Consider the following 21,401-nt stretch of genomic DNA (forward strand, 5'->3'; position numbering starts at 1 on the left):
CCTTAAAACTCAAGCTCACCAAAGCCTGGCAAGGGGATGGGGTGATTCCATAAAAGGCACCTAGGCAGCTTGAAGCACATATACCAGCGGAAACCAGCCCCAGTCCTCTCACTGGCATTTGATTTTGCTCACAAACTACCTATGTTGTTCTGAGAGGACTGTGAGGTAAGCCTTCCCAGCTGCACAGAAACTGGATACCTGAAAACCAAATAATTCAATATGATATGTCCTGGGGACTCTAATTACTCTGTACGTGAACAACGGGGGAGGGGGGTAGGCTGAATTCTGACTATCAATAGCCAGGACACAAGCTCCTCAAAACTAGCCACTCAACCAGACCTTGTAGATCACGGATGATCCTCTGGAGCTGCGTCTCGGTGCTGCTAGAAGCCATGGCTTTCCTCTTTCTTGGATGTGTAGGTCCAAGCAGGCTATCACTTCAGTGTTGTGTGGCTGCCAGTCAGCAATGGTCAGACTCCATGGTGACACCTGTACAGGGAACAGTCCACAGTTTAAAGCATGTAGAGGACTCATCAGGTATCCTTTCTTGAGGAGATGGCTTGATCTTTCTGTGTGAATCTTGTTAGCAGGTACTCTCAGGTTTGCTTCTGATATCCTTATATTCTGACATCATAACTTGATTCTAGACTGTTCTGTGTTTTGTTTGTTTTTGTCAACTTGACACAGGCTAGAATTGTTGAAGAAGGAATCATGAGTGAGAAAATGCCCTTTAGACTGGCCTGTGGCTAAGCCTCTAAGGCATTTTTAAAACTGGTTATTGATGTAGGAAGGCTCATCCCACTGTGGTTAGTGCTACCCCTGTGCAGATGTTCCTGGATGGTATAAGGGAGCAGGCTGAGCAAGTCATGAGGAGCAAGTCAGTCAGGAGCACTTTTCCATGGCTTCTGTTCCTGTTCTTGACAAAGTATGACTGGATAGTTTTAAGATAAAATAAATTCTTTTCTCCCCAAGTTGCTTTTGGTCATATTCTTTCTCACAGTAACAGAAACTGTAACTAAAGCATGTTTAAAAAGAAGCAAGATCAACTTAAAAGCAAAACTGGTTCTTTTCTGAGCTGTTCTTCTAGTCTCTTGGGACAAAACTGTCTCCTCACATTTAATCCTCAAAAAAAGTCTCCAATGGCTCCTTTACCTTTTCCCACAGAAGTTAGATCTGCTTATCTCAGATTCGATATCTCTACACCCAGTGGAGCCAGATTTGCTTAGAGCTATTTTTCTCATATTTCTTTCTAAGGAACAATCAGACACTTCTACCAGGCAGTGTTTGGGGGTCCAAGAGGTGGGGATACATACCCTATGGCTTCTGACAAGAACAGCCTGGCATGCCTAGTAAAGGGTGTGAGCCTCTTCTACCTCTTGTTCGGCTAAGCCTGAGAGTGAAAATATCTCCTGACATACCACCCATGGGCCAACATAGCCCTCCCATCAGACCGGAGACAAGGTACTATTTTAAGCTCAGTCATAGTTTTCTCCAGTTGGAGAGTCTACAGCTGGCACTACTTGGGCAGCTGTTAATGTCATTTAAGGTCTCAGAATGTTTGAAGATCAACAAAGAGATGTGAGTACCTACCTGGAAGAGAGTTCTGATCATGCACTTGGACATCAAGGCCTTTAGGAAGCTTTAATTTGCCCTTTAGGTATTCTGTGCAAAGGCATAATGTCTGCTGTAAGGACAGTAGCAGCCATTTTACTGAGAGCCTTCCCAGGGCCGTGGTACATATTTTACACAGATCACTTTTCACAATCATCATGGTAGGGTAAACACCTTTCCTGTTTACAAAGGAAAACCTGATGCTCTGTAACCTAAGGCCTAGGGCCAATGAATAGGATTAGCCTGATTACTCTTCTATGTGATTTCAAACCTGGGGTTTTCTGAGTAAATCCTGCAGAACCCTTAAGACAGCACAATCATCACTACAGAAAATGACAACACTTCTATTGGCTCCTAGGAACTCTCTTGAACTTCAGCATTTCACAATAATGTGTCACCTTGAGTCTGTCTAACACGCGCCAGCTCTTACTCAGTGCCATGGCCTCCTTTTGGCTCCAGGAGGTAGGGCAAGGAAGCCCTGGAAAGGAAATGGCAACTAACCAATGAGCAACTCTAAATAAATATTTATAAGCATTAGAGTGACTGGTCAGGTCAGCATAGGCTTGTCACTAAACAGAGACCTAGGGTCTATTTTTAACTCACAATCCAGCACAGTTGTGACTCAGTGAAAACACAGAGAGCTTCTCAGGCCCAGGAAGAAAGAGCTAAGCACTCAGCTAGACCACAGTCTTACTAACCACTCCCTCTAAAGGCTCCTAACAACCACTAGTACCATTCATCAAGGATAAAAGACTAGACACAGGAGCAGTTTATGAGAAGTCTGTTTCTTGTCCCAGTGTTTCTCCAGGTAGAGGAGCTCACAAGACACAGTCTAGCTCTGCTAAAGTTGAGCTATTGTACTTGTTAGTTTATGTCAACTTGACACAACTAGAGTCATCTGAGAAAAGGGGCCTCAACTGAAAAAAAAAAAAAAGTGTTTATGTTACAGTAGGCTATAGGCAAGCCTACTGCATTTTCTTAATTAGTGACTTATATGAGATGGCACAGCCCATTGTGGGGCCCTTTGGAGGAGCCCAAAAGATGGTAAGTGGGTTCCATCACTCCTCAGTTCCTCAGACACTGAATTATGTTTAGAACTGGAGTTTGGTTTTGCTTATTCAGATTTTGACTGTGCTCTGGCTCTTCTCTCTTCAAGTAAAAACATATTTAACTTATTTTTGATTTTACATGAGCCTACTAGTTAAGAGACTTCAGTTTGTTTTTTTTTTATGGGATTGAATTTTAAAGTATTAGAATTTGTAAGACTGTTAGACCTTTTAAGTTTGTAAAATGTTTAAAATTGTGATGTTGATATTAATGTGTAATATTTTAGCTAAAAAAGAAAGAAATGGTTGTAACTTAACAGTGATGTGTTTGTGTGTCTAGTTGGCAAGGAGTCAATTGTGCTGGCCAGTTTTATGTCAACCTGACACAAGATACAGTCATCTGAAAGGAGGGAAACTCAACTGAGAAAATGCCTTTATAAGATGAGGCTGTAGGCAAGTCTGTAGGGTATTTTCTTAATTAGTGATTAATGTGGGAGGGCCCCAGCCATAGTGGATGGGGCCACCTATGGGCTGGGATCCTGGGGTCTAGAAGAAAACAGGCTGAGCAAGCCATGAAGAACAAGCAAGCCAACAAGCAGTAACCCTCTATGGCCTATGCCTCAACTCCCGTCTCTAGTTTCCTGTCCTATTTGAGTTTCTGCCATGACTTCCTTCAGTAATGGACTATGGTGTGAAAGTATAAGTCCATAAAACCCTTTCCTCCTCAAGAGGGTTTAGAGCATGGTATTTCATTATAGCAATAGTAACCACATTTAAGAAGTTCTCTACCAAGGAGAACAAGAGAAAAACATCTCGTGTCCAGATTGAACACAACTGGGCCATGCAGGGTTGTAGATAACAACTCCTGGGAACTTGGTAATAAAGAGGAATAAGTCATAGAAATATTCAACCAGGCAATGAGCTTCAAAGTGTTGTCCTGAGTTAAAGAAACCCCTGGAAAGGCTATATCCTTTATGCTTATGTTAATATAATGTTTTTGAGAAGGTAAAACACAGGAAGAGAAATCAGATACTTGATACATAAAATGGGGAAACAGATGAATATAACTGCATGTTGTGGTAGTTGACTGGAGCAACTGTATTCCATGTCTTCTTTACAGTGGCATTTGTCAAAATTCACGTAATGAGATGGACTTGGTAGTATACACTCATAATCCCAGCAGTTGGGAGGCTGAGACAAGAGGACTGTTGTGAGTTTAAACCTGTTGTATATAAACAGCTAGGCTATATGGCAAGACTATCTGAAAACAAAAAAGGGCTGGGGATGTAACTCTACTGGTAGTGCTTACCTAGGATGCTCAAAGCCATGGATTCAAGCCCCAGTACTGAAAGACAAAAAAACAACCTAAACACAAACAACAACAACAAAAAAAAAACTGAAAAAAAAAAAACCAACACAAACCTCAATAGTAATAAACAGAAACTCACCTAACTAAACTATCTCCTCTAAAAGCCGTAGTGTGGTAATTTTTTACAACATGAAGGGTGCTCAAAAAGGGACAATTTACTTCTGTATGCTGAAAGGAGAGATTGATAGACTCTCTGTGATGGCCACTGAGCATCCAGGATGTCCCTGAAGAGAGGTAGGTATTAGTGAGGCCAGAAGGAGATAAAGTGAAGGTGAAGGCTACAGCTTTCCTGCATTACTTGCTCCACTGCTGCTAACCCAGGGCATGTGGCTTCCAGATGTAATCATGAAAGAAGATGACTGCACACTCAATCCATGAAGCCCATGACTGTAATTACACAGGCAATATGAGGGCTACAATGAATGGAGGTACATGTTTCTGGGGTGGGGAACTTGGGAACAAGGTAAGAACAACTGACTGTGGCTAACATCCAGGCTGGGGATGGGACCATGTGTGTATCATACAACCCACTAAATTTCCTGGATTCTAGCTATTTGGAGTCTGGCCTTAAGGAAAATGTATATGCCAATCAAACCAAGGTCTTAGCACAAGGAAGTTGGACACAGACAAAAAAGGTTTCCTTTAAGATTTTGTGGATGAGCTGTGTGTGGTGGTGAACACCTTTAGTCCCAGCAGTCAAGAGGTATATTTCTGTGATTTAACAATCCAGACTGGTCTACATAGCAAGTTCTGGGTCAGCCAGGAATATATAGTAAGACCCCACTTTAAACTAACTAACTAACTAACTAATTAACTAACAATAACAACAACAAAATTTTGTGGAACTAATGCCTATTTTTCATAGCATAACTGCATGTCCATGGCACTCTCTCTGAGACCTGACTTTGGTTGTACTTGGCAGGTATCAAGTTCACAGGTCACAGGGTGAGCTCTTCCCTGTCACTGATTCCACATGGTGATTTTCTAAAGTCTATGACAGTGCTTTTCAAGTTTCCTAATTCTGTGATCATTTAATACCAATGGTCTTCAACCTTAATGCTGCAACCCTTTAATATAGTTCCTCATGTCTGATAGTCCCCAACCATAAAATTATATTTGTTGCTAATTCATAACTGTAATTTTGCTAGCTATGAATCATAATGTAAATATCTGTTTTCTGATGGTCTTAGGTGATCCCTATGAAAAGGTCAGTTGACCCTACAAGGAATTGCAACCCAAAGCTTAAGAACCATTGCTTTAATACAGTTCTCACTGTAGTGAACCAAACCATAAAGTGATTTCACTGCTACTTCATAACTGTAATTTTGCTACTTTAACAGGCTATACTTTGGGCAGTCACCTCAGAGGAAGAATGCCAAAGCTCCCTGGGGAGAACATGGCCATCGGGAAGATACTGTTTCCATAGACTCTGAATTCTATAACCTTACTCTGGAGCCTTATTAACAAGGAAAGATATAGAAAGGCACACTTTTACTGTTCACACCATGGTCAACTTCCTTCTTATGTTGCTATATAACTTCTAGAGTGATGAAGTCTCCCCTAACATCTACAATTCTTGATCAGATTACTCCTCTAATTCAGAAAATACTAGGGCTTCCATAAATGTAGCTGCAGTTTTGCTTGCCAACAACTCAATCTTATGTTTAAGCCTATCTAAATGCCTTAAGCCATCCAACTTCCTGACAAAGAAGAAAAGAGATTATACACATTGTTTTATAAAGGTATTATTTTTATCTAGGATCAAATGCTGAGTACCTAGTCATGGCTAAGGTATTCTTTTAGAGGTCAAGGATGTTCACTGATATCCAAATTAACTCTACACCTGCCCAGATGTCGTACATGCTATACTCAACATATATGTTAGTTTCAAATAAAAAAACAAAGACACAGCCTACAGCTAACTTACACCATTGTTCAAATGAATAATATTCACAATGTTGTCTACAAGCTGGCTCAGGCATGAATAACAGTGTCTGAAGAGCCACACCAGGAAGAATCATAAGGATAGGAAGCTGGAGTGTGGAGAGGTCAACCTTGCCATACTTTTGTAACAACTAAGAACTGACTCAGAGAGGACAGGGTGTAGCCGAATTCCTCCTCAGTTCCAAACAAAATGAAAACAATAGGAAATTCTACCCTGATCTAAAGAAACACATGGTGTTAAGAATCAGAAGTCCCTTCTGGAAGAGTAAATAGGCTTGACTTGGTTCAATACATCCAGTGGTGTAGATCTGGTTATAAACAACAGAGATGGGTGCTTTTGATGGGTATTTTTGCTTTGAAGACCAGGAGGTCCCACTGGCTCGAATGTGAAAAATGTTGGTAAGCAGGCAAGCGATCTTCACCAGAACTTCACTAAGTGAATGTGGTACTCTGAAGAGGTTTCTAGAGTGCAGGGCAGGCATTCCAGCACACCTGAGCAAAGGCTCATTAGGTGATCCAATTCCTTGAATCTATAATCAAAGTGCTTCCCAGCTGCAAGTCAGGGTCCTCTTTTCTGAACAACCCCCACAATCATCTTTTAAAGAGAATAAGAATTTATGACATTGCTATTGTTTCTTGAACCTCTTCTTGGTCCTCTCCCTCTCACCAATTACAAGAGGTTCCTCAGTCATTTCCCTAGAGCATAAACAAAACCAGCCACAATTTGGCCCATGGATCCAGACCAGGTCAGAAAGATCTGAGCTCAGGACAGCTGCCTTGGACTTGAGAGAATACAGGTATCTTTTAAAGAAAATTGACAGTGGCTCCAAGAAAAAGCTACATGTCTGTCCCTGGGGCTGGAGCCATAGTGCCACTGCTGGAAAGTCCAGAGAAAACATCTAGGAGGTAAGGGTGAGACACGATTCCAGAACAATCAGCAGTGAAGAATGGACAGGCCCCCAATAAAGATGCGTGCCACCAAGGTGAGGAAATGGCAGACAGCAAAGACAATTTCCAAGCTCTCCGCGGAACCAGAATGCCAATGGGGCAGTATAGTGTAAGAACTGGGTCTTTAATAGAATATGACACCGTCCCTCTTAGTTACTTTCCGCATTGCTACTAGAAGACATTTGACCAAATCAACTTAAGGGAGATTTTTTTTTTTTTTCTGGTGTACAGTTCAAGTAGATATATTCCATCATAGCAAGAAAGACATGGCAGTATGTCCTGAAGGCTGCTGGACAGTATTTAGAAAAAAGTGTGAAAAGAACGTGGGATACTTCAAGCTCTGTCTCAGATAATCTACTTCCTCCAGTGAGCCTCCACCTCTCAAAGGATTCACAACCTTCCCAAACAGCCCTTCCAACTAGGGGCTATGAGTTCAAAAACATGAGGGTATAGTCGTATATTTTATGTCCAAACCACTACCACTAAGCATGGCCTCTAGGAAGCTCAGGCAGTTTCTGGTGCTAACAAGCAGATAGCCAGACAAGATATATTTTTGGCACCATTATTAAGGAAGAAGATCTTATTCAAGATTGGGAGTGTCACAACTCTGAACAACACTGGTGGTGAGAAGCTCTGGCATTTAAGGAGCTTAATGCTATGGGAAAAACAGACATGTCTCCAATAAACTTGTAAATGAGAAAAAACATTTGAGGCCTAATAAGAACAAACTGTCCAGTACTCATTATTCTAAGCTTCTGTTACAGAGTCTCATATTCTCCTAAGGCTCTTGGGAATTTTATATTACTGTACTTTAATCATTGTTTTTCCTACTTGTTCTATAACTCCATTACTGTTCATATTTCCCCAGTACCTGGTACAGTTCAGGTATATAAAAAATCCTCAGTAAGTTACTTACCAAAAGAATGAGACAGAATATAGATCCTCAGTACATTTATCAAACAAAACCTTGAGGAATTAAAATATGCCAAAAAGGTAAATAATAAAAATCTTTCAAATAGTGGAAATATGTATAAACCTTTAGCAATCTAAACAATTTGTCCTTATACTTACAGATAAGAGTAGTCTTAATCTCCCACCAAGGAAACTTTTTTTAATAATAGATGGAGACCCCTACAAAAAAACCACAACCAATCAAAAGGCAAACTTGTGGAGCCCAGTCCCAATGGATACATCAGCAAAACAACTCCTGAATGTAAGGCTCAGAGTACACTTTAGAAGAGGGGGTGGGAAGATTCTAAGAGCAGGGGATCCAGAACTTTGCTGTGATACTGTGTCTCCTAATGATGTAGCAACTATAACAATGCTTTACCAACATGTTCATCTAGCTGTGAGCTAACAGGGACAACAACAAAAACATGTCAAAGTGGACATGGTAAAGTCTATGAAGCCTCAACTCTACACAAGAACTACAGGCAACTAGAGAACGCTGAGAATGGAAAAATAAGTCATCCCCAGGGAAAAGCATACCAAGTGGTTATTCAATATCAAATGGTCAGCCCTAAAACATTCATGAATAACATTATTCATATTGAGCAGGTTATATTTAGGAACATATATTCAGTGTTAACACTCAGTGAAAAAAGAGGCCATGAATTTGAAAGAGAGCAAAGAGGAGTATAGGAGATGGTTTGGAAGGAGGAAAGGGAGAAATATTGTAAATATATTATAATCTCAAAAAATATATAAAATTCGGAAAAGTTCTATTTCTTCAATTTAAAAATGTTTCTTCATTGAGCACAAACTATGTGCATTAAAAATGTAACTGTGAAGATTATATTGTCCTTATTGTGAGACTCTTACAGAGGTATGATTCCAAGAGTGAGTAGAATACATTAATTCAGTGATGGGAGATGAATATGTCTTATACCCTAGACTGTATAAACAGATCTGCAGTGTTCTTAGGTTCAGGGGATTTCTAGAAGACCTGTCCTTCACATCTTAGTCTGTTATACAAAGTCCCATTTTCTGGGGTGACAGGACTGTTCGCTAATTCTTTCTTAGTTGTGTTGGTATGGACTACCCTGGAAGAGTTAGGCTTCAATGTTTTGTGCTCTTTATCAAGACCAAGCTCTGTCTCATGCTCCTCAAACCTTCCCCTAATTCCTCTAGTCTTTCTGGTCTTATTTTGGACAGAAAGAAGTGTGTATCACAGCTTGTTCTCTAAGGAAGTCTTCCTCACAAATCTTCATTTGATCCAGAACAATAATCAACACACTCGCCCACTAGCCTTCAGTAACCAAACCTTTTCATTTAGGGGCAGTGTTATGTTTACCTCCTCTGGTCTTAGGTTGCAGCCTTAACCTCCATATCTCAGAACATGATTGTATTTGAAGACATGGTCTTTAGTAGATTGATATCTGAGATTAAAGTTTTAATGGTAAGTTCTGATCCAATCTGATTTGTGTGTTTCTGTAAGGGAAACTATAGACACAAAACACTATGAATATATAAATATAATAGGAAGCATCCAGATGCAGGTGAACAGAGGCCTCAGGACCAGACAAGCCTTTATCTAGGACTTCAAAACTAGGGGAATATAAGTTTATGTTGCTTAAGCTTAATTTGTGGCATTTTGTTGTGGTGGTCTAACAAATAACACATTTCCCCAGAGTCATTTTCCTTTCCTAGATGTGTGACTCTGACAATATCACCCAGGCAAACGGGTAGGGTGGTATCTGGAGCCAGGGCTCTTTCTGGTGTGTGCCGGGGGAGAAACATGACATTACAGAAACAGGAGGAATGGACAAGACACTTTCCCTTATTAGGGAGTTCTGTCAATTTGTACCCTGTTCAGGCTTTTAGACTGCTATACGCACTTTATTATTCAACACTTAATGTGAACCCTTTATCTTCCTTCACATGCAGATTAAGAATTGTGGTTAGAAAAAGAAGGAAGGGGAAAAACAAGAGATTCTCAATGGCAAAAATGGCTAAGAAAGTATCTTCTCTGTATTCCCAAGTCTTTGGTTATCCTGGAAAAAATATCCAGGGCTATAGCTTCAGCAAATTCATTACAGCTTCATTTTACCAGACCATCTCCGGTTCAACTGTCCAGATTTAAGCTGAATCTCTCTGGGAACTCGTTCTTGGCCTAGCTCCAAGCATATGAAAACTTTGCTTGGATGGTTCTTTTGGGCCAAGTTTTTTTTGGATGCTAAGAAATCCCAAATATGATATCCTATCTCAGGCCAAAGGTGCAGTACTTCGGCTACTACTGGTGGGCTAGGTCAGCCCACAGATACTGAAACCAACACTAGGCTATCCATAGATACTGAAACCAATCACCAGGCCACACCATAGTATTCAAAACACAGATTCTCCTACACCTTTCCTCTAAACCACAATGTGCAAATATCCTCTTTCTGACACTGCAACTTAGACCAAAGAAAAATGGACCCTTGGTGCTATTCACATGCCAGAGAGTCTTATGAACAGAAAGGACCATTGGTGGCCACTATAATCACCAGTCTAATTAAGTGGACCCAATGTCAGAAAGTGGATGATAACATTCCTCTTGTCCAGCTGAGAATGGCCAGAGCTATGCTTTTAGGATGGTACAGACACTTCCATTAATTCTAGTGATCCATCAAAAAGCAACTAGAAAGTAGACAGTGTTTTTCCATGTGTAAACTCACAGAAACACCCAATTTCTACCCCTTTGTAACTGTTCAAATTGAAGTTCAAATGCTGCTTGGGAGAAGCAGAACACAACAGCTACTTAGGTGATCAGATGTCAGCACAGCCAGACAATGGGATTCTGCTTACAGTTACCTCTGAGGTTACAAACCCTAGTTATGACCCATTCTCCTGTCTGGGGGATGCTTTTGGTATATGTGGCCCCTAATTCTTGAGTTCCCAGTGGTTCCTGACATGAGATCATAGGTAATCAAAACACTTCCTCTAGTTCACAATGCTACACCTGTCTTGAGTTTTATCTTGTTTTTGGAATCTCCAGAAATCAGAGGTGACCTGTCAGCCAATCCTTCCTTGTGTAGGGAAGCTAGGACTAAGGCCTGACATTTCTTGAGTACTCTGTGTTCTGGAGGGGGGGGGGGGGGGCGCTCCAGGCTCAAGGATTAACATAAGTCAAGGCCACCAGATGTTATTGAAGATTTTGCTATTACAAGTGGCTTTTATCTCACTTCAAAGGAGTGCTGGCTGGCTAAGGGGCAAAGGAAACTGAGACCATTTCCAAGTTCTAAACCAATTACAAAAAATAAAGTAAAATATTAAGAACATACACACACACAGAGCACTTCAGGACTCTGTATACGTTATCTGTTTTCTTAATAAAATAAACAATTTTCAAGAAGTGGTACACAAAGATGAACACAAAACAAACAATAGCAGATAAAATCTGTCTCCTAAAACTATCTATAGTTTTTTTCAGATCCTTTTAGTAAGAGAAGGCTGACAGTCACCATTGTGCAGAGTTCCAAGATGATAACAATCCTGGCCCACAATCAGTATTTTGCATTTCAACACAGCAGAACTGGTGGTCACAGCTTGAGAGGGTCAGGGTCAACCAGAAGTTTGCAAAGCGCAAAGCAGAAACCTACAGCTCCCTTCCCCCATCCAGCAACAGCAGCAAGCAGATGGCAGAGGAATTAACCTGCTTCAGACCACCATTGCTGAGAGAGGCTGTAAGTAGATTAAGTCCTGATCCTCTGCTCCTAAAAGCCCCTGACCCATATCTGTCTGGAAAGGAAACCGCCTGTGGTAAGTCAAACAAGCATAGGGACCAGAGAAACAAGTGATGTTTTTATCTGCAGGAGGCAGCAGTGGGAATATTGAAGAGTGACACAAAGACTCATAGCATTAATAGGAAGCTACATGGCTTAAGTGTCAACCACATGTTCTCTTTTTTTTTTTTTTTTTTTTTTTATGAAAATAGGATGTCACCCCGTTCCGCCCCCAGTACGCAGCCCAAGCCTGGGTGCCAACAAGACAAGCAACCACAACAGACACAATAAGTTGTCCTACAGGTGTTTCCAGAAACATCATCGCAGAGCTACCTTGAACTATCTGAGCACAAGGGCAGTGGGTAAAGTCACCGAAGACACAGAAAGGAGCAAACTGTGTTTCCTGGATCGAAGGGGCACCAGGAGTTATGCAGAGAGGAGGTTTTGGCTTTTGGGGGATTAAGCCCCACTGCCCACGAGAAATTTAGGGTTTGGCTCCTGTGCCAGGGGTTTCTGGAGTACTGCCGAAGCTCCGCCTCACTGAGCGGCTTCACCGTGAGGTTCCACAGGGTGACCCCCCTCGGCCGGCTCAGATGTTGGAACAGTATTGAGGGTCTTTCTACGACCCCACTGACAGCCTAGATATTGGAGCCAACCCCTCGGCGAGAGGGTTCTCTCGCTGCGGCAGGCGCCCTGCGTGGGAGGGGACAGCCTCAGCAACAGGTGACGACCCACGCCCCCAAGAAGACTCCGTGTCGGCGTCCAGAACGGCCCCAGTGTCCCCGATGTCAGTCCGGGCGCCCGCGGCACTTACACGCTCGTGGGTCCCCCGCTGGGCAGAAACGAAACTTTCTAGGGCCGAGCGGAAGAGTAGGCAAGCGCAGTGCAGACGGCCATGAAGCGCCCAGTACACCAGAGCGCGCGCGGACTACGACTCCCGGTATGCTCCACAGGTGGCCTACAACTCCCATCCGGTGCAACTGGCCGGTGGACACTGACTACGACTCCCGGCATGCTTCACGATGTGACATCACTTCCTGGAAACCTGATCAGGCGTTGCATTCTCGGAAGTCGTGTTTGGAATCTTGAACTAGTGTTGTCGACTGTTGTTAAGTATTTGTGGTGTGGCTGATTGGCTTTGAACTGTAAATATAAAATAATGTGCCTGATTCAGAAATTCCCCAAACAATGTAAAAATAATCTCAGTGTTTTTGTGCTATTTATTTTTGTTTAGCAAACTAAAACAGTGAACTTAGTATGTATTGCTGAACGTAAGTTCTCAATTTTTGTTTCCCCTCATTAACAAAGACTTAAAAATCAGTATTTGAAAATACGTGCTAATGAACTACCTATCATGCTTAGCTTCCTCAGCCCTGTGTTTCCTTGTTGCTGAGTTGCAAAACACCCTGAAGCCAGATGCATTCCAGGTCCAGTATCGATCAACATGCGAAAGAAAAGGGGCAGTACATAGGAATGCCAGCCTGTGATTAGGTTCCGCTCCTTAGCTCTTGACTGGCCCCTCACTCTGCCTTACTTTGCTTTGCCCCATTTTAGCTAGAAATGCCAGTATGTCTTTGTTAACTACTGGCATATGCCAGACTTCAGCATTCCAGGTTTTCAGGATAAATTCATACAGGAAGGAAAATAAGTCTTTTTAGTTAATTTTATATTTTATACTAGAGGTATATGAGACAACATATTAACTTGATGGAGCTGGCAGTTTGTGGATGGGGATAAAAAGGAGCCTAATGAACAGAAATTATTCCCTTTTCTGTTAACAAAGAGAAATTTAAAAAGGGGGGAATGACGTCATAAATGAAGATTTATCAATATAGTGAACTAAAGAAAACTTGTTCTAACCATAGTATGAACAGCTTTGGGATATTAAGGATGAGAGTGTGGGCGATGTGGAAGGCAAACTTGTGAAGGAAAATGTGGGATGGAGAGCATGAACCACAGGCTCCTGCAACTCCTCAGAGTCCTGATCCTCCATTCATGGCATTAGATCTAAGATGGCTCCCAGAACACCAGAGAGACAGCAAAAAGGAACCAAAGCCAAGACTGGCTGCTTCTTTGTCTTCAAGAAGTCCCAACAGGTGATGATGCTTCCCTCATGTCCACTCTCTGAGTTACCCCATCAGTCATGGCTTTTATTGGGGCATGGTGAGATATGTTAAGATATGATTGACTTGGGATTGGCTCAAACACTATATATAAGTTTGTGTGCTGGGTAATAAACTCAAATCTGCACCCTGACGCTAGTTTCTGAAGTCTGATTCACCAATATTTGTCACATGACTCTGCTGTCTCTAAATCCTCATCCTCAGTTCTGTTCCTATAAGAAAGACTTTAAATACCCTTGTTTGAAACTTAGACCCCAAATAAGTTTACAGAGAAAAGGAAGGCAGGCCCCAACAGACATGAGTTATTCAAAGGGCAAAAATGCATTTTGAGATAATTCATCTGGAGTATAGTTAGACAAATTAAGATGACTATGACATCACTAGATGATTCTTAAGGGACCACAGTTATATGTGGTTCAACATTGATCAAAATATTGTATAGTAGATGATTGTATATATTGAAAACCTAATATGTCATACCCTAACCAAAAACCTATGTAGCATTATGTTTAAAACTCAACACAGCTCTGTGATATAGGTAGGATTCATTTCTGCACTTCAAAGATGAGATTGAGGCTTGGAGAAGTAAAGGAATTCCAAGCTCACCTAGCTAATGGACAGAGCTATAAACTAGGATGAAGTGGAAGGTTCCTGAGGCATATATGAAATGTTTATCTGTGTCTACAAAGAAAAAGAGGCCAGAGGAGGGCAATGGATTTTACTGGAATTGGAATTTAAAATAGTTGTGAGCTACCATGTGGGCTTTGAGAACTGAACTAAGGCCCTCTGAAGGAGTAGCCAGTACTCTTAACTGCTGAGCTATCTATCTCTCTATCCACTTGAAAGTACTTCTGGGTAAACCCTAGCTATTTTATGACTTTTAATTTTTTTCACTAATTCTTTAAAATCTACTGTTATATGTTTTTATGTATTTATTTTTGTTTGAAAGAACAGGATCTGAGTTCTGTGTCTGGCCCTGGATGTAGACATAAGTCTATGCCCCAAAGGTGGTAATGCTACTTCAAATTCTGGAGCATTCTGATGTAGTCACCTTATTTATTACCAGGGAGATCTGGGTCCTCTTTTGGGGCTATTAGTTTCATTAATAAAAGAATTTAAGCAGTAACTCAGAAGAAAGCTTGAGAACAATTTTATTAAAGCTTCAAAGAAAAACTCCAGACAGAGAAACTGTAAATAAAAGTTGCAATATCCTTTTCAACCCAATCGCCAATTTGTTGCATTTTCCTCTCTAACCCAAATAAGCCCATTCAATGAAAACACAACTCAGTAATTAGGAAAACAAACTGCGGTTTATTTTGGGCAGATTTACCACTACACTCTGTATTCCCTTCCTAAGAAATCCCTCTCAGTTGCAGTGAACAGTCCTCTTGTTCATCCTCTCCTCCTTGTCCTCTGACTCCTCCTCTTCTGTTTTACTCCCTGATTCCTCCTCTTCCGTTTCCTCTTCTTTTTCCCACCTCCTCTCCCTGTCTAGTCATGTATTGCCTTAACATAAATCTACAAATAAAAGTCTCAGGTAGGCAGCTTCCTGAAGGAGGAAGGTGGAACAGAGGGGGAAAAAAGAAGCAAAAAGAAGATACTACAGAGGGCATTATAGAGATTAAGTCAAGGGTATGTGATCATGAGAATAAGCTGGAGAGATGCTGGAAAGACAGAATCCACAGACCTGGCTCTGGGAACTTAGGGAAAGGAAATTCAGTACTTGATTAAGAGGGGGGAAGCTTGTACTATTATCCAGATGGAAGGAAGTCATCTGTCTATCAGTCTTAAAGAGATGAAATGACAGAGGAATATTCAACCTGAAGCCTCTGTTAAGTGGACTTTTCTTATCTGGACTTTCTTGGATGGATTGGTGTCAACTGGAGGTTAGCAACAATATCTTATTCATTTTTGTATTGTTCAAATAATTACTTAGTGCAGATAGTAGCACATTTTGAATTCATTTTTTTCAGTTATGCGGTAAATATTTAAAATCCAGTTTACATGTTAGCAACTGTTGCCCAGAGTACAGAACTATCTTCATTTTAGTGGGATTTCATGGCTTAGACTTCATTGTGCCTGCACTTATTTGAAGATGTGATTATTCTTGTCCCGAAGACAGCTTTCTCCAGTAGCTGCTAAGAACCACAGAGTCAGCCATCACTGAGGTGGAAAAAACAATAGGTTGGGACAACCCTATGTGCCAGCAACCTTACTGCACAGTTAGCAAATATTAACTTCAAGCCCTCCCAAAGTCCAGAAATCTTTCCATTTAGGATCTTCTGACCAATCACTGATAAGCAATTTATGTCTAAGTAAGAGAATAAATGATAAACTGAGTGCAGGCAGTTGTTGCTTTGGATTGTCCAGCTGGAAGCTACTTTCCCACAGGTATCATGTCTTTCCTCCACGCCTCTGCAGTAGGTGCTGGTATCTCCACCGTTACGTTTTCCATCCTGATCCACATCTCCTTGTCTTCCTTCAGCTCCCCTAATCATCTCCATGTACCCATCCTCTTCTCTCAGTAGAAGGAGGGGCCCTCATAGGTAAAGGCACCAGGGGAGTAGGAGACTGGAGCAGGACTGGATGTCTTCCGGAACACCCAGACCTGCTGCTGGAGGACACGTTTTAGGTGTCTGCGGAACTTGACCCCAACAAAGACATAAAGCACTGGGTTGAAGCAGCAGTGGGAGAATGCCAAATTTTGACTGATGATCATAGCAATGTCCAGCTGCTGTCTGCCCCAACAGTTCGGCTGGATGACTCCAGTTTTCAGGAAGAGAATGAGGTTGTAGGGAGCCCAGCTGAGAAAGTGTGCTACCACGATGGTGAAGACAAGCCTGACTGTTCGGTGTCTCTGTCTGGACCTTGACTGAAACAAGGTCCTGAGAATCTGTACATAACAGAACAGGATGATCCCCATGGAGAGGAGGAAGAAGATGTTGTGCTGGTAGACGGACGCCAAGAACCCATAATGTTCAGAATACTTACAGGTTAAGGAAATCACTTTGTGGAAGATAGCATCCGGGATGGAGGACAGGATGCTGGCTGCCCACACAGATGTGGTCACCAGCATGCGGCAGCGGAGGGTATGAACACCCAGATTAGAGATGGGGCTCACTACAGACAGGTATCGATGGATGGTCATGATCGTAAGGAAGAAGATGCTGCTGTAGAGGCTGATGCAGAAGATCATGTTGAAGAACTTGCAGAAGAAGTCACCTAGAAACCAACCCCTTTGTACTGAGATCAACACAGGCAGTAGGCAGGAGAACATGAGGTCTGAGATGCACAGGTTGAGGATGAAGAGATTAGTGAGTGACTCTAGATTCTCATACTTCACCAAGATCCACAAAACCAGGCTGTTACCCACCAGGCTGAGGAGAAATACCAGAGAGTACAGAACAGTGATTAAGATGGCGGAAAAGTGGATGACCTTGTTCTCACATAGAAGACTTGTTTCATCATAATAATCATAAGGGGTGGTAGAGGACTCAAAGGCCGTAGAGGACTCCATCTGGACCGAGGAGGCAGGGATCCTGAGAGCATCTGAAATGATAGATATGTTGGGTTTAAATCCACATGGTTAAAATACAGATCATTATGATCCATGCTGCAAAAAAGTAAACTCCATGGATCAGATTCCACTGGTGTGCTATTTATAACAAACTGAGAATTGGGCCACTACATAAAGTCATTAAGGAACATTTTTTCCCTTAGAAAGACTTTATTGACAAAAAACATGCAGCATTGACTTACATCTGTCATAAGCCCTATTTCTCCTGGTAGACTGGCACTCAGAAGTCTTAAGATAGGTTCACAGTAGATGGAGAAAAAGAAGTGAAGCTGGACCAAAAGACTTGAAGTCAGAGTGGGTCCCACTATTGTGCCCTTGTGCAAAATTTTTAACCTTTCAGAGCCGTAGTTTCTCATATACAAAAGGGCTCAAGTTCTCAGATTCTTTCATTCAGTTATTCAATAAATGTCTAGAGAATGTTCCATCTGTTTTCTCTGTCTTTCTCCCTCCTCTCCCTTCTGTCTCCTATCACTTTCTCTATTCTCTCTCTTTTTTTTCTGTTCATAAGCTGCATAGATCTTGATAGCAGGCTTTCATTGAAAAATTCTCTTTCTTAGGATAGCCTGAAAAAGTGAGACCACAGACAAAGCAAAAATAATTCCAAGATCACAAATGAAAGTTATAGAAGGCCAATTCCTTGCTAAACAGAGATGTAACTCCCACAGCAGAAAGGTTTTTCAGATGAGAGCTTTGTTTACAAGTCTTATAGAGGGAAGCAAGTGTCTGGAGCAGGGAAGGAGGAAAGCAGCTAAGAAAACTGTGGTGAGCCAAACTTATTTAACTTATTGGATAACTGGGTGTTAGAAACAGTGGGGTGAGAATGATGAGGAAAGGACTGGAAGAGCGTGAATTTTCATTATGGTAGGTTATTGGAGTTGCTGAGCTACATGATGAGGATAATGGAAAACAAAGTAGTAGCTATCTGAGCCAGATAAGTGAGCTCTCATCACCTGCTGTGTGGGGGTACTGTGCTGTATAAACCATTGCAATTCCTTGTGATTCTGCAACTTTCCGTAAGCTAGCTTTACCTCCATTTTATACAACAGGAGGGTTCAGCCTAGTGAAAACACTTTTTGGCATTATAAAACCAGGAAACTTGAGCATTTAGACTGCAGTGCAAAGTCCTATGCTCTTATATTTTGAGGAAGATAATTGAGAAATATCTTGAAGTTTCTCAAATATTATAATTTAAGTAAGCTGGGGATGGTAGTACATACCTATAATTAAGCTGGGAAGATCATGAATTTGAAGTTAGCCAGGGCTTTTAGTTTTGTTTTTTTATTAAAAAATGTCTTGTGTCATAATGAAACAGCATGGTTGTGGCAAAAAAAAAAAAAAAAAAAAAAAAAAAAAAAAATCAGCAGAATAGCAGAACCCACACAGCTGTAGCTACCTACTAGATTTTTGACAAAAGAATATCAAAACATACATGTTGAAAAGTCAGCCTTTTCAACAAATTGTGCTAAGAAAACTGGTTATCTACATGTAGAAAAATAAATGAGACCCCAATATAAAACAGTCTGAAGTGGACTAAAAACTTAATGTATGACATGAACTTCTGAAATTTTTAGAGAAAAACAAAACATTTAAAGGTGTTGGCATGAGATCTCTTTTAGAAAAGGACTCCAGTAGCTCAAAAAATAATATAAGAATAGACAAATGGAATTCCATGAAATTAAAAAGCTTCTGCATAGCAAAAGAAACAATCAGATGAAGAGATGGTCTATAGAATGGGAGAAAAACTTTGCTGGTTATATGTTTGACAGAAGATTAATAATAGAATATATAAAGAATTTTAATGACTAAAATTTAAAACTCAAATAACTGAATCAATAGATAGGCTAATGAAATGAAAGACAATTCTCAAAGGATGAAGTACAAATGGCCAATACCATAAAGGATGTTTAACATCTTTAGGGATGAGAGAAATGAAAATTAAAACCATATTGTTATCCCTCAAGCCAAGAGTCCCTGTTATTATGAAAACAACAAATAGTGGTGAGGGTGTAGGAAAAGAGGAACCATTATCACTGTCAGTGGGATGTAAAGTGGTTTAGCATTATGGAAATCATTATAGAGGTTCTTCTACCACATGACCCATTCCTGTGTATATACCCAAAGGATTCTAAGTCTATACTACACAGAGATACCTGAATGTCTGTGTTTCTTATCACACTATTCAGAATAAGCCAAAGGTTATCTCTCAACTGATGAACTGATCATGCTGTATACTGTGGTGGTTTGAATGAGAATGTCCCTTATAGGGTCATAGATTTGAATGCTTAGACACCAGTTAATGGAACAGTTCAAAGAATTAGGAGGTGTAGTGTTATTGGAGTTGGTATGTCATTGGGAGTAGGGTTTAAGTTTTCAAAAGCACAAGTTAGGTTCAGTCCATCTGTTTCTGTTCCTGTCTATCTGTCTCTGTTCCTCTCTGTATTTCTTTCTGTTTTTGTTTGTCTGTCTGTCTCTTCTCTACTTATGAGTGCTGCCTGTAAGTCAGAATGTAAAACTCTCTGCCATTACTCCAATATCATGCACCTCTACTTCCACCATAATGATCATGGGCTAATTCTCTAAAACTGTCAAGTAAGTCCCCAGTTAAATGCTTTTGAGTTGTCTCCACCATGGTGTATCTTCACAGCAACAAAACAGTAGCTAGGCACAACATGATGGAGTTTTATTCACCCATAGAGAGAATTAAATCATTTGCAGGAAAATGGAAGCAATTTGAGATCATTGTGTTAAATGAACTAAGCTAGACGAATAGTGCATTTATTTATTTTTTCTGTTTTGAAGAACCAGTTAGCCAGGTTTTAGAACAACTAAAAATACAAGAAAGTGAGATGTATAGATAACAGAAGGAAAAAAAAGATAGAAAGTTCCATATTTTTCCCATATATCTTGCTCAAATGGTTATCTTTGAACCATAAATATAATAAATTCATTAGTGATCTCTGAAAGAACTGAATTGATATTTGAAGTGCAGCCCTCTGAAAAAGAGTCAGAGTTTAGGGTTACGGATTTTTTTTTTAATATTTGAAGAAAAAATAACACCAATCTTACACAAACATTCTCTTCAAACTTGCTTTATAAGGCAAGTATACCCATGATTCCAAAATCAGATGAAAATTTTACAATGAACAAAAACTACAGGCAAATATTCTTCATGAATATAGACACAAAAATTATCTTTTTATTTTTCAAAACAGGCTGTCCTTGAGCTCATTATAAGCCATGGCTCTTGAACTTCTGATCCTCCTGGTTCTATTTTGAAACTTCTAAGATTCAAGGCCTGTGTCACCATACCAGTCTTATTCATGGGGACTAAATCCAGAACTTTGTCCACTTTAGATAAATGCTGTACCAACTGTGCTCCAGCTTTACCTCAACACAAACATTCTTTCCAAACCAATTATTTGAATTTATGCATCATATATTTGCTATGGTATTCACTTGGAGGTCAGAGGGCAACCCGTGAAAGTTGTCTTTCATCTTGGGATAGAACTCAGGACATGAGACTTGGTAGCAAGCACTTTTGTCTCCTGGCCATCTCTCTGTAATATATTTTAGAACATATTATAACATAGCCAAATTAAGTTTGTCCTAGAAACGTGAAGTTGCATAAATATTTGAATTTTAAACAATTTAGGTCACCATATTAACAGAACAAAATAAAAGCCTACATTTTCACTTTTGTTAAATGCACAAAAGTATTTGACAAGGTTTAACATCTGTTCTCAATACAAGCTTCCAACAAGTTATGATATTGGATATTCACAAAACCACTCCATTTTCATGGAAAATTTGGAGGTAATCCTGTTTTGTGCTAGGAAAACTTGGGATTCCAAGGAGATGGGTGGCAAATTCTAGTTCCCTAAGTATGAACAGAAGTTCTCCGTGTATTGGAGCCTAAAGACTCTTTGTCCTTGGCTTACTGGGGTTTTGTGATCATGGAGAGATGGGACATTGCAAATAGGATCCAAAGTTATCTGTAGTGTTGAAATAGCCATTTTCTATTAGCATCTGTATTTGATGTAATGGCTCAACCATAGATTGAACATGTATGTTATGCTGAGA

General features: G+C 40.6%; 2 protein-coding genes across 4 annotated transcripts in view; both read right to left on the bottom strand.

The window, feature by feature from the left end:
- Positions 1-12,570, bottom strand: part of FYCO1 (FYVE and coiled-coil domain autophagy adaptor 1) — a 62,227-nt gene extending 49,657 nt beyond the window's left edge. The window contains exons 1-3 of one of the 3 annotated variants that reach the window (XM_080934597.1): positions 4,106-4,161; positions 3,967-4,002; positions 340-489 (exon numbers count right to left, since the gene is read on the bottom strand). In XM_080934597.1, coding sequence (XP_080790723.1) covers positions 340-394 — 55 coding nt within the window. In that variant the 5' untranslated portion in view covers positions 395-489; positions 3,967-4,002; positions 4,106-4,161. Of the gene's footprint in view, positions 1-339; positions 490-1,313; positions 1,413-3,966; positions 4,003-4,105; positions 4,162-12,435 lie in introns of those variants that run through there. The other 2 variants (XM_080934595.1, XM_080934596.1) reach the window with 2 other exon arrangements.
- A 3,695-nt stretch (positions 12,571-16,265) lies between these two features.
- On the bottom strand, positions 16,266-17,291 carry XCR1 (X-C motif chemokine receptor 1; the record flags this gene model as incomplete). The annotated part of the gene is made up of 1 exon (XM_080934292.1): positions 16,266-17,291. The coding sequence occupies exon 1, from the start codon at positions 17,259-17,261 to the stop codon at positions 16,266-16,268; it is 996 nt and encodes a 331-aa protein (XP_080790418.1). The 5' UTR covers positions 17,262-17,291.
- Between the last annotated feature and the right edge of the window lie 4,110 nt (positions 17,292-21,401).

The sequence above is a fragment of the Micromys minutus genome (assembly GCF_963924665.1).
Source record: "Micromys minutus genome assembly, chromosome: 21".
Taxonomy (NCBI): domain Eukaryota; kingdom Metazoa; phylum Chordata; class Mammalia; order Rodentia; family Muridae; genus Micromys; species Micromys minutus.